Source organism: Puma concolor, chromosome E2 (assembly GCF_028749965.1).
Source record: "Puma concolor isolate L17-30 chromosome E2, mPumCon1.1.hap2, whole genome shotgun sequence".
NCBI lineage: Eukaryota > Metazoa > Chordata > Mammalia > Carnivora > Felidae > Puma > Puma concolor.
Genome location: NC_141681.1, coordinates 61,383,547 through 61,396,777, shown reverse-complemented (window position 1 = coordinate 61,396,777; position 13,231 = coordinate 61,383,547). Strand labels below are relative to the sequence as shown.

Sequence of the window (13,231 nt, the reverse complement as noted above, 5' to 3'; positions counted from 1 at the left end):
ACCCACAGCTAACATCATACTGAACAGTAAAAAGTTGAAAGCTTTTTCTCTAAGATCAGGCACTAGACAAGGATGTCCACTCTTGCCACTTTTAGTCAAGTAGTATTGGAAGTCCTAGCCACAGCAATTGCACAAGAAAAAGAAATAAGAGGCATGCAAATTGGAAAGAAAGTAAATCTGTCAGTATGTCAGATGGCAAACTGCATACAGAAAACCGCAAAACCTCCACCCGAAAACTAGTAAACTAATAAATGAAATCGGTAAACTTGCAAGATACATAATCAATATACGGAAATATGTTGCATTTGTATACACTAATAAAAACTATCAGAAAGAAAATAATCTCATTTACAACTGCATCAAAAAGAATAAAATAATAAATTTAACCAAGGAGATGAAAAGCCTATACTCTAAAAACTATCAAGACACCGATAAAAGAAGTTAAAGACAATACAAATAAATGGAAAGATAATCCATGCTCATGGATTAGAAGAATTAACATTGTTAAAATGTCCATACTACTCAAAGCAATCCACAGATTCAATGCAATCCATATCAAAATACCAATGGTATTTTTCACAGAATAATCCTCAAACTTGCATGGAACCATAAAAGACCCCAAATAGTCAAGCAGTCTTGAAAAAGACCCAAGCTGGAGATACGATGTTCCCAAACTTCAAACTATAGTACAAAGCTAAAGTGGTCAAAACAATATGGTACTGACACAACAACAGACACATAGGTCAATGAAACAGAATAGAGACCACAGAAATAAACCCACACTTATATAGTCAATTAATCTATGACAAAGAAGACAAGAACAGAGAATGAAGACAAGACAGCCTATTTAATAAATGGTGTTGGGAAAACTGGACAGCTACACGAAAAAGAATGAAATTGGACCACCTTATTATACTGTATACAAAACTAAACTCAAAATGGGCTAAAGACTTAAATATAAGACCTGAAACTATAAAACTCTTTGAAGAAAACATAGGCAGTGAGCTTGCTGACACTGGTCTTAGCGGTATGTTTTTCAATGGTCTCCTCAAGCAAGGACAACAAAAGCAAATATCAATAAGACACCAAACTTGGGGCACCTGGGTGGCTCAGTCAGTTAAGCATCTGAGTTTAGCTCAGGTCATGATCTCACAGTTTGTGAGCCCGGGTCGGGCTCTGTGCTGACAGCTCAGAGTCTGGAGCGTCCTTCGGATTCTGCGTCTCCTGAACTCTCTGCCTCTCCCCGCTCGCGCTCTGGCTCTGTCTCTCTCAAAAATAAACAAACATTAAAAAATATAAAAAAAAGAGAGAGACCAAACTAAAAAGGTTTTTCACAGCAAAGGAAACCATCAACAACAAAAAGGTAACCTACGGAGTGGGAGAAGATATTTACAAATTATATATCTAATAAGGGGTTAACATCCAAAACACATGAAGAACTCATAAAATTCACTATCAAACAACAACAACAACCTGATTTACAAATGGGCAGAGGACCTGAAGACGTTTTTCCAAAGATGACAGACAACAGGCATATAAAAAAATGCTCAACACCACTAACTTGCAAATCAAAACCACGATGAGATCAACTCACACCTATCAGAATACCTATTATCAAAAAGATAAGAAAGAAGTATTGGCAAGGATGTGGAGAAAAGGGAACACTCGTGCACTACTGGGAATGTAAATTGGTACAGCCACTACGGAAAACTGTATGAAACTTCCTTTAAAAATCATAAACAGAGGGGCGCCTGGGTGGCGCAGTCGGTTAAGCGTCTGACTTCAGCTCAGGTCACGATCTCGCGCTCCGTGAGTTCGAGCCCCGCGTCAGGCTCTGGGCTGATGGCTCGGAGCCTGGAGCCTGTTTCCGATTCTGTGTCTCCCCCTCTCTTTGCCCCTCCCCCGTTCATGCATCTATTTATGACATGACATTTATGACATTTATTATGTCTCTCTCTGTCCCAAAAATAAATAAACGTTAAAAAAAAATCATAAACAGAAATACCATATAGTCTGGCAATTCCTCTTCTAGGTTATCTGAAGAAAGTGAAAGCACGACTTCAAAGACATATGCTTCCCTACGTTCATCACAACATTGTTTACAATAGCCAAGGTATGGAGGCACACTGGATGTCCACTGATGGACGAATGGATAAAGATGTGGTATGTGTGTGAAGATATACATCTATCTATCACTATCTATCTAATGATCTCCCTATATGAATATCTATAGCTATCTATCCACCTATCTATATGGAGAGAAATACAATATTACTCAGCCATAAAAAAGAATGAAATCTTGCCATCTGTGACACGATGGACCTAGACAGTACTATGCTAAGTGACATAAGTCACACAAAGAAAAATACCGTATGATTGCACTTATATGTGGAATCTAAAAATCAAAACAAATGAACAAACAAAACAGAAAGAGACTCATAGATACAGAGAACAAACTGATGGCTGTCAGACAGAAAGGGGGTGAGGACAGATGAAACAGGCAAGAGGATTAAGAGGTACAATCTTCTTCCTGTTATAAAATAAATAAACACAGGATGCAATCTAGAGCATAGGGAATACAGTCAGTAGCATTTTAACAACATTGTACAATGACATTTGTAACTACACTTGTGGTGACCATTTTGTAATGTATATGAATACTGAATAAGTATATTGTACACCTGAAACTAATATATTGTATGTCAATTACTCTTCAATTAAAAAAAATAAATGAGGGGCGCCTGAGTGGCTCAGTTAGTTAAGTGTCCTACTTTGGCTCAGGTCATGATCTCACGGTCTGTGAGTTCGAGCCCCACATCAGGATCTGTGCTGACAGCTCAGAGCCTGGAACCTGCTGCAAATTCTGTCTCCCTCTCTCTCCGCCCCTCTCCAGCTCACACTGTCTGTCTCTCAAAAATAAATAAACATTTAAAAAAAATTTTTTTAGGGCGCCTGGGTGGCTCAGTCGGTTAAGCGGCTGACTTCGGCTCAGGTCATGATCTTGCGGTCCGTGAGTTCGAGCTCTGCGTTGGGCTCTGTGCTGACAGCTCAGAGCCTGGAGCCTGTTTCAGATTCTGTGTCTCCCTCTCTCTGACCCTCCCCTGTTCATGGTCTGTCTCTCCCTGTCTCAAAAATAAATAAAATGTTACAAAAATTTTTTTTTGAATTTTTTTTAAATGAAACAAAAAATTGGTTCAAAAGATCAATGAAATTGACAAAACTTTAGATAGGCAAAGAAAAAAAATTAACTACAGTGGGACTGAAGACATTACTGACCCTACAGACATTAAAAGTATCCTAAGGGAATATTATAAAAACCATTATCCTCCCAAATTATGACAATTTAGTTGAAATGGAAGAATTCCTAAAAGGACACCAATTATCCCAAACTGACACAAGTAGAAAATCTATATAGGACTATACTAAGTAAATTTTGACTGAAATCGATTGAAAGTCTTCCCAAAAGAAAACTACAGGCTCAAGTGCCTTCACTAAGGAGTTCTAGCAAATAGTTAAAGAAATATCCCTAATCTTTCAAAAACTCTTCCATTCTTCCAGAAAATAAAGGAGACAACATTCCCATATTTTTCTACGAGATCAGGATTCCTCTGATAGCAAAGTCACACAGAGCTATGACAAGAAATCTCCAAACTTTATCTCTCATCAATATAGATGCAAAATACATTAACAAAGTATCAGAAAACTGATGTGGTAATGAATACAAAGGACTGTACATCATGACCAGGTGGGATTTGTCCCAGGAAATGCAAGGTTAGTTTGACATCTGAATATCAATGAATGGATTATACCATATGAACAAGACCCTTCCCCCAAAGAACCCACCCCATGCCCACATGATTCTAATGGATGGAAAAAAATTGGAAGAGAGTCTAGAAACAGATCAGCAGAAATACAGTCAACTGATTGTTGAAAGAGGAACAAAGGCAATTCAGTAGAAAAAGGGTAGTCTTTTCACCAAATGGTGCTGGAACTACTAGATATCTTCATTTTTTTAATGTTTGTTTATTTTTGAGAGAGAGAGAAAGAGAGCACGCGCACGAGCGGGAGAGGGGCAGAGAAAGAGACAGAGGCAGAATAGGAAGCAGGCTCCAGGCTCTGAGCTGTCAGCACAGAGCCCGACGCAGGGCCTGAACCCATGAACTGCGAAATCATGACCTGAGCCAAAGTGGGATGCTTAACCGACCGAGCCACCCAGGAGCCCCTAGACATCCTGATGTTTAAGAAAATGATCGAGATATAGAATTTATACTTGCACAAATATTTTCTCAAAATGGATAACAGACCTAAATGCAAAACACAAAACCACAGAACACCTATAGGATGATAACACTGGACACTGAATCTTGGATTTGGCAATGCCTTTTTATACAACACTAAAAAGACAATCCTTGAAAGAAAAACTGGGTGATTTGGACTTGATTAAAATTAAAATTCTGCTCGGCAAAAAACAGTGTTAAAGGAATATGAAAATTATACTTACACGTCATTAAGGAATTCCACATGAAAGCAACAACGCCACACCATTACACACCTGCTAGAATGGATGAATTCCAAAACACTGACACCACCAGATGCTGATGAGGACGAGGAGCAACAGAAACTCTCACTCACTGCTGGTGGGGGTGCAAAATGGGGCAGCCACTTTGGAAGACTGTTTCTTACAAATCTAAACATACTCTTATTGTATGATCCAGGAAATCACACTCCTTGGCTTGAACCCAAGAACTGGAAACTTACATCCACACAAAACCTACACACAAATACATATTGCAGGCTTCTCATAATTGTCAAACTTGGAAGCAACCAGGAAGTCCTTCAGTAGGTGAGTAAACTGTGCTATATCTATCTAATGAAATGTTATTAACCAATAACTTGTACACATCTTAGAGCAGCTTTATTTGTAACGGCCCCAAACTGGAAACAACCCAAACACCCATTACTAGCTGAATGGATAAAAACCAACTGTGGTATATGCATACAGTGGAATAATACTGAATACAAATGAACGAACTATTGATACACACAATGAGATGGATTAATCCCAAAATAGTTATGGATAGTGACAAGGGCTAGAGTCCCCACTCCCAGGAAGTATATACCATAGGACAGGATAAAATTCTAGAAAATGCTTGCTGTTCCCTATGAATTGTGGAAAAGGGTATTAAAAAGACTGCGATAAAAGGATTATAAAGGGATATAAGGGATGTTGGGGTTGTGTTGAGTATGTTCATTATCTTGACTGTGGTGATGGTTTCATAGGTATATACACATGCTGAAACACATTTCATATTTTAATATGTGCAGTTTATTTCATGTCAATCATACCTCAACAAAGTTTTTGAGAATTAAGTGTTCCCCATAAAGTTCATATTTACTGTCCCTCTCGGAAAGTCACATCTCCCAACTATTTTGGTTCTACCACATCCCTCTCCCCAGTTTAGGAGGATGAGCCCTGCCTCAATGTCAGCAAAAACTGGAGAGCAGTGAAATCCATGTCCCACTTCAGGCACTAGGAGTGCCAGCTGAGTCAGAGAAGCCCTATCCTTGGAGCTCTCCTTTGTCAGTGCTGAGGTTCCTGCCTGTGTAGTGATGGCCACAACCTCAACAGCCCAGGGAGGTACAGGAATCTACAAACCTTTAGACACTGACAGTAGCCTTGGCCACAGGAGATACAGATGTCTGAAGATCCTAAGAAGTTCTACACACTCTCATCCCTCAACAATCATATGGGCATCTGTAGATGCCTCCTGAAGAGATACATATCCTCTCATTTGCCACATTCACCTCCACTCCATTATCTCAGTGTTTCTGTACCTGTTTTGATCCCCGCCTTGCCCTGTGGGCCTTCCAGGCAAGAACACTTTGCCTGTGGGATTCTGGATATCAGGGACATCAGGGACTGGCTGATCCAGGAGACAGAAATCCCTGAAAAGTCCTGGGGAATATGCGAAATTCCCTAGAAACAAGAGACCCACTTCGTATGGTTTCCAGAAGCCCTGGGGATTATCACACCAACTATGCCCTCCTCAAAATGAACTCCGGGCTTACAGGAAACTTGCCTTCCAGGCCACAAGATGAGGCACCCAAAGCTCTTCACTCTTTTCTAGCAAAGCCTTGGGCAACAATGGAAATTAGGCCGAGACTGAGATTTTTCTCTGCCATCCTGTTGACCCTTCTGAGGCACATAAAGTTGGTGCCGACAAAAGGTGTTCCTCCCTTCATGTTGGAAGAACCCAACTTTTTCTCAATCCATTGCACACAGTAAAGAGACCCCCCCCTCCCCCAACACCCACACATACGAGTATCACTGCAGATGAGAGCAGCGTGAGGCAAGCAGTTCTAAAGTCAGGTGATGTGGAAGCAAGACGAAGGAGTCCTGGTTATTGTGTTTACAGTCAACATGGTTCATGAAGAGAAATCCTGTCCGGAAATCCCCAGCAGACTCCAGTTCAAATCCTTTTCGCCAGAGCTGGATCACGTCCACTCAGAATCCAGCCATGCGGGAGGAAGTGAGCACCTCACAGAGCTCAGGACACTCATGATTCCCTCCAGGGAACAGGAGAGAGAGCCCAGGGGTCTGCGTTCCCTGAGCATATCAGAGTGACTGACACTTGCTGTGGGACCTTGACAGCTGGCAGCAAAGAGATGGCTTCCGCCACAGGCACTGGCAGTGACAGAACTCTGTCAAGAGCCCTGGGTAGTCTACAAAGTGCAGTGTACCTCATGAAAGCTTCCCACCTACGTGCTTCTTATCGGGAACGTCCTCATGATACATGTACGAATGATGGCTGATGGTTCCCTCCCAAAGGGTACTCACAGAGATTTTCTCTGGTGTGAGTCCTATTAGGTCGAACAAGGAGACAGCACATTTTCTGCATTCCTAAGGCCTTTCTCCAGTGTGAACTTTCTCATGCTAAACAAGTTTAAGAGGTGTAGCTGAAGGAGCACCGAAACTGTTGCATTCGTGAGGCTTTTCTCCAGTGTGAACCCTCTGGTGCCGGACAAGATGGGAACTTCTGCTGTAGGCTTTCCCGCATTCGCTGCACACGTAAGGCTTTTCTCCAGTGTGAACCCTCTGGTGGAGAATGAGGCTAGAGTTTCGGCTGAAGAATTTCCCACATTCGCTGCACTCGTAAGGTCTGGCTCCAGTGTGAACTTTCTTGTGCTGAACAAGGTGGGAGCTGCTGATGTAGGCTTTTCCACATTCGCTGCACACGTAAGGCCTTGCGCCGGTGTGAACTCTCTGGTGTAGAATGAGGCTGGAATTGTGGCTGAAGCATTTTCCACATTCCGTGCACTCATAAGGCTTCGCTCCAGTGTGGATTCTCTGGTGTACAATAAGGTTGGAGCTATGGCTAAAAAATTTCCCACATTCACCGCACTCATAAGGCCTTTCTCCAGTGTGGATTTTCTGGTGCTGCACAAGTGTGTCTTTACGGCTAAAGGCTTTCCCACACTCACTGCACTCATAAGGCCTGGCTCCAGTGTGAATTATCTGGTGCTGAACAAGCGTGTCTTTGCAGCTGAAAGCTTTCCCACATTTGCTGCACACGTAAGACCTTGCTCCCGTGTGGACTCTCCGATGTTTGATGAGGCTTGAGTTATGGCTAAAAAACTTTCCACATTCAATGCATTCATAAGGCCTTGCCCCAGTGTGAATTCTCCAGTGCTCGATAAGGTGGGAGCTTTGGCTAAAGAACTTCCCACACTCACTGCACTCGTAAGGCCTCTCTCCAGTGTGAAACCTCTGGTGTTGCACAAGTGTGTCTTTCCGGCTGAAGGCTTTTCCACACTCACTGCACTTGTAAGGTCTTTCTCCGGTGTGAATTCTCTGGTGCTGAACAAGGTGGGAGCTTCTGCTATAGGCTTTTCCACACTCACTGCAGTCGTAAGACCTTTCTCCAGTGTGGACTCTCTGGTGCTGAACAAGTGTGTCTTTGCGGCTGAAGGCCTTCCCGCATTCACTGCATGTGTAATGTCTTTTTCCAGTGTGAAATTTCTGGTGCATTTTTAGGTGAGACAGGTGAATGAAGGCCTTTCCACACTCTTTACACACATGCGATGCTTCTCCGCTGTGAATTTTTCTGTAATTGATGAGAGCTGATTTCTCCTTGGACATATTTCCACATGGCGGGCATCGAAAGGGTCTTACTTCAGTCTGACTTACCTGGCTGCCGAGGAGAGTAAAGGTGTTCAGGAAGGCTTTCTCGCTGTCGGTGCAACTGAAGAGCACCAGTCCATCATGGTCTGTCTGCTGCCGGCCGACACTGGAGCCGGCTGGGAAAGATTCTATGCACTCAGTCCTTTTGTACGGAATCATCCCATTGCTGGTGGTAGGGCACTGGAAGAGGCCAGAGCTGCCCAGAAAGTCCATCCCCTCCTCCCTGCAAGTACAGGGTTTCCCTGGCACGTGGACTGCATAGCTCTTCACGTATGAGGCCCCATCAGCGTCCCCTCCGAAGAGATCCTCTCCACTGCATCGCTTCTGGTGCCGGTAAAAGTCCTCACTGAGTAAGAATCCTCTCCCACACGGGCCACGTGTGTACGGCTTCTGCAAGGGGGGTGATCCCTGGCGTTCCACCAAGTTCAAAATGTCTCTTAAGAGTGGATCACACACCTCACACGGGTGGGCTTTCTGGACGAACGGACCTGACTCGGGAGTCCTGAGCTGCGACACGCCGACAGAAACGTTCTGCTCAGGCGTCTCCTCGTTGTCTGCTTCACGCCAACAATCTGAAAGCGAAAAGAGGCCGGTGAGGTACACGTGGGCTTTGGTGGACAGCAGTGGCCGCATCACATCCATGTGTGTGACGCACCAAAGAACGAGTGCCCTGACTTGCCGCTGGCACAAGGGAGCCAGCAGGCCCAGTGTCGCTCCCGGGCCTCTAGCAGTCACAGTAAGGAGAAAGAATGGGTAGCAGGCATGACGGTGGTGCATGGTAAAGGGAGCAGAGGAGAGGTCTCCAGCTCACTCCTCCACAGAGCAGGGCCTTGGCGGCTGGTGCCAGGAGGGCTCTGCGCAGAAGGCTGGGTCCACACCCAGGAAAATCTGACTGCGGTGAGTAGCTGCTTCTTAAGGACTGTTTAAGGAGATGTGCACAACTCACCGCACATTAAAGCAGCCAGTGTTGCAGAGTGTGGCAGAGGGAACAGAGAAGAATGAGACACGGACACCAGAGAAAGGAGGAAACAGTCAGGGCTGGAAGACAGAAGAGAAGAGACAAGTGCACAAAGTGCCAGGAGTGGGGAAGGCAAGGCAGAACGGAGGTAGCGCTATAGGCCCTGGCAAGAAAACGCTGGTGAACGAGAAGTAGGCTGCAAGTCTGACCTGAACCCAGCACTGACATGGCTCTCCTCCGGTCCTCAGTCTGCAGGGCCAGGCCCTCTGTGGGTCTGGCTCACTGTGGCTAGAGTCAGGTCAGCCCCGTCAGACACCAGGGCTTTCTCCCCCTCTCCCCATGGGCAACTACATGGGATCTGGAAGATGAAGTTGTGAACAAAACCCAGGGCACATGAGTGGCCCAGGTAGACCCACCTCACAGAGAAGAAAATGAAACGTTAGGGGTGCCTGGGCGGCTCAGTCAGTTGAGCCTTTGACTCTTGATTTCAGCTAGGGTCACGATCTCGTGGTTCATGAGTTCGAGCCCTGCATTGGGCTCTGTGCTGACAGTGTAGACCCTGCTTGAGATTCTGTCTCCCTCTCTTTCTCTCTGCCCCTCCCCTGCCTGTTCTCTATCTCTCTCTCAAAAAATAAAAATAAACTTAAAAAAAAAAGAAAAAAAAGAAAGAAAATGGAATGTTAAAAATGGAAATCCTTGAAGAAAGATTTGCCAGAGCAGCCCTGAGACATTCATGAGCGGTGACCATGTCAGTGCCTGTAATTCCTGGCATACTCAGGCCCCAGGAAATGTCAGCTGGATGGCAAGGGCAGAACCTGGGACACCAAGGTACCGTCGATCTGGACAGATACCTGGCCAGGAAGCGCACAGCCATGTTGAATCTGTTGAGCAGACTAAAAAGGCCCTGAACCTCTAACCTGTTCCTGCAAGACTTTGAGCAAAAAGTGTTGGAAGTGTTCAGCAGGGGAGGGGACACTGCACGTGGCCCAGCCCCGGCACCCACAGCACCTATTCTGGGACCCAAACAGGGGAGGGAGTCACTGAGGTGGCTGGACAGAAAGAGATGCCTCTAGGAAACAGGGGAACCAAACCCCAGGGACACCGGAGTGAATGTGAGGGCCTGTGGAAGGCAGCCTCTAAGATGGCCCTAAGAATGCCTGCTTCCTGTGTGAGCCTCTTCCTTGGACTGTAGGTTAGACTGACCGACCCATTTTCTAAGGAACAGAATAAGGGGATGTCACTTTCAAGGTCAGGTTGGAAAAAGGCTGGATTCCATCTTGGGGACTCTCTGCTCACTTGCTCAGAGAGGAGGCAGCTTCCATGTTATGAGGCACAGCACAGAAAAGCCACCAGGACAGAGAACTGAGGGAGGCTGTAGGTCAACAGCCAGAGAGGAACTAATTCCCACGTTCAATAAGCCACAAGAAACTAATTCTTGGGAACAATCACATGAGTGAGCCTGTAAGTGGATTCTTCGAGAGAGTGGCTTTCGGATGAGAACACAGCCCTGGCTGACTCCTTCACTGAAACCTCGTAAGAGAGCCTAAGCAAAAAGCATCCAAGAAAGCTGTGACCACATTCCTGATGCACTGAAACTGAAAGAGTGAATTTTTACTGTTTTAAGACACTAAGTTTTGGGGTAATTTGCTATATACTCACAGATAAAACAGGGACTTACCCAATGAGGCCACAAGTGCAAAGTTCTCCAGCATCACATCACGGTACAGGAGTCTCTGAGCCTCCTCAAGGAGCTCCCACTCCTCCCGCGAGAAGTACACGAACACATCCTCAAAGGTCACACAGCCCTGTCGTGATGGGGGGGACAGTTGAGCCACAGGCAAGAGGACTCCCCAGTCTATCCACTCACACGACCACCCTGGTCCCTCTCCTCCCAGTCCCGACTCAGAGGAGACACCAGGTCTTGGTGCCACTAGTGCCTGCTCTCTTCTCACGTCCCTCTGAGCACTGGGTGCAGAGCAGAGCCAGGCAGGCGGGCAGGTGGGTACTGGGTACGCTCTGGGTCCGGCACGAAGGGCGCCAAACACTCGTGCTGGCCAGTTCTCCCGGTGTCCTTCAGACCATGCCTCCCAGACACAACCTTAATGCCATCACTTCACACTTCTCCTCACATGTACATCACTCTTTGAACCGCCCCTTCTCCCCATCTGGGACTGCCACTTCCACTACCAACTTCCTGGTTCACACCATATGCACCCACAGGGCAAACCACCTCCCACCCCATGCTGCTCTGCACGTGGGGTCCAGGAAGTGCTCATGTATCTTTGTGACAGGTACACTGTCACCCAGTGCCTAAGCGAGAGACCCAGTCCTCAGTCCCAAGTTTCAACTTTTCTTGTTATTAACTGCATTGCCACCATGACCTCAAGATACTCCCTCCTAAACTTAACCCGTAGCTCCACCGCATTCAACATACCAGCCACCACCTTTTGAACTTCTTCAACCAGTACCCTTCCCCAGAACTAAAACCCACATCCAGCTCGATGTCTCAACTAAGGAGTTTCTGGGACTTCTTAAGCTGAACATGACAACAGCCTAACTCCCAATATTACCACCGAAAATTACTCCTGCTATCAGCTTCCCTATCTCAGTTGATGGCATCTCCGTCATTCTACCAGGTAAAGAAAGCACAAAACAAAAACAAAAACCTTAGAGTAATCCACAATTCGTTCCTTTCTCTTATTCACCCTTCACACAAGAAAATCTGGTCACTCTGGTTAAAAAAACAGATATAACGGGTGCCTGGGTGGCTCAGGCAGTTAAGTGACAGACTCCCGATTTCGGCTCACGGCTTGTGAGATCGGGCTCTGTGCTGAGACCACAAAGACCGAGGAGCCTGCTCCTCCTTGGGATTCTCTCTCTGTCCCTCCCCTGCTTGTGCATTCAATCTCTCTCTCAAAAATATATAATTACCTAAAACAAAACGCCCAGATACAAAATCCACCACCATCTCTCACTTCCACAGCCGCCTCTCTGGTCCAGCTGCCGTCAACACTCACAGACTACTGGTAGGCTCCCCACTCATGCCCATGCTCTGTTCTCAGCCAGAGAGCAGCCGAAAGGAGCCCGTTAAGATCTGGGTCGGGTCACCTCTCCTGCTCCAAATCTGCCACGTCTTTCACCACCCTTGGAACAGAGGCCCAGCTCCTCAGGCGGCCACTCCAGGCCCGACCCCTGACCACCTGCCGTCTGCTCTGACCCGATTAAGAGGGACCTACGGTTCCCGGGACACTCCTAACTCATTTCCACCTCCAAGTATTTGTGCCAGCGCCTTGGAAACCCTTGCACACCTCATCCCACCGATACTGATACCCGGAACCTCGGCACATACCCGCGGGGAGTGAGTGCCCTCCGCCGCCTTTGCACTCAGAGGGAGCGATGAAGGCCAAGTGAGGAAGGTCCTAGAACAAGCCGCCCCTCCGCTCACCTGAGCCCCGTCTGTCCGCGCCGCAGCCTCCATGGGATCCCGTGAGCAGAACCGGGTGGTGAGAAGCGGGCAAAGCGGGCAGGCCCTGCGGGCTCAGCCGGAACCCCAAAGTTCCACTAGGCACGGTGCCCGCGGGCCGACTGTCGCGCTCCCAGCCCGTCTCCCCCGGGTACAAACGCGCACAGCTCAGGGTACCGCGGCCGGGGCGTCCGAGGGCAGCGCGCGTGTGGGAAGGCCCCGGGAAGGGCGCAGCTCCAGCCGACACCTCCGCGCAAGGCCGCCAGTCCCACGACGGGGCTCATGGAGGGTAACAAAGGCGCGTACGGTACCGTCCTTCCGGGCTCGGTTCCGAAGAGCCGCGCGGGAAGCTCGCCCCGCCCCAGACTCGGGGCCTCAACGGCCCGTGTGGAGAGTCCCGGCACAGGCAAAAGACGTCACGCTGGCGACGCCGGAAGTCCCACCTCAGCCTCTCCGAGCGGCGGGAAACGCCCATCTTCTGGGCTGTCTTGAGCACAACGCCGATGCGGCGGCACAGACTTCTGGGTAATGTAGTTGGAGCCCTGCATCCAACCAGGCAGTGGGCATCTTTCCCGGTCTTCCTGGCAACCGCCTGGCCGCCGGGGGCGGAGGCCTCGAGGAGGAGAAA

General features: G+C 47.2%; 1 protein-coding gene across 2 annotated transcripts; it reads right to left on the bottom strand.

The window, feature by feature from the left end:
* Positions 1-5,303: 5,303 nt before the first annotated feature.
* ZNF304 (zinc finger protein 304) lies at positions 5,304-13,003 on the bottom strand. 2 transcript variants are annotated; one of them, XM_086690823.1, is made up of 3 exons: positions 12,490-13,003; positions 10,819-10,945; positions 5,304-8,754 (listed from the first exon to the last, which is right to left on the bottom strand). In XM_086690823.1, exons 1-3 carry the CDS (start codon positions 12,616-12,618, stop codon positions 6,935-6,937), a joined length of 2,076 nt encoding a protein of 691 aa, XP_086546949.1. In that variant the 5' UTR covers positions 12,619-13,003; the 3' UTR covers positions 5,304-6,934. The 2 variants fall into 2 exon arrangements, with proteins under 2 accessions (XP_086546949.1, XP_025770278.1); XM_025914493.2 differs by having other exon boundaries at positions 12,586-13,003.
* Between the last annotated feature and the right edge of the window lie 228 nt (positions 13,004-13,231).

Bases quoted from the DNA above. Each gene is read 5' to 3' on its own strand.
- ZNF304 (XM_086690823.1), bottom strand. From the start codon at position 12,618: ATGGAGGCTGCGGCGCGGACAGACGGGGCTCAGGTGAGCGGAGGGGCG. The intron at 10,946-12,489 runs GTATGTGCCGAG...CCATCACGACAG, and splicing joins AGGGCACTCACTCCCCGCGG to GGCTGTGTGACCTTTGAGGA. The intron at 8,755-10,818 runs GTAAGTCCCTGT...TTTCGCTTTCAG, and splicing joins TGCACTTGTGGCCTCATTGG to ATTGTTGGCGTGAAGCAGAC.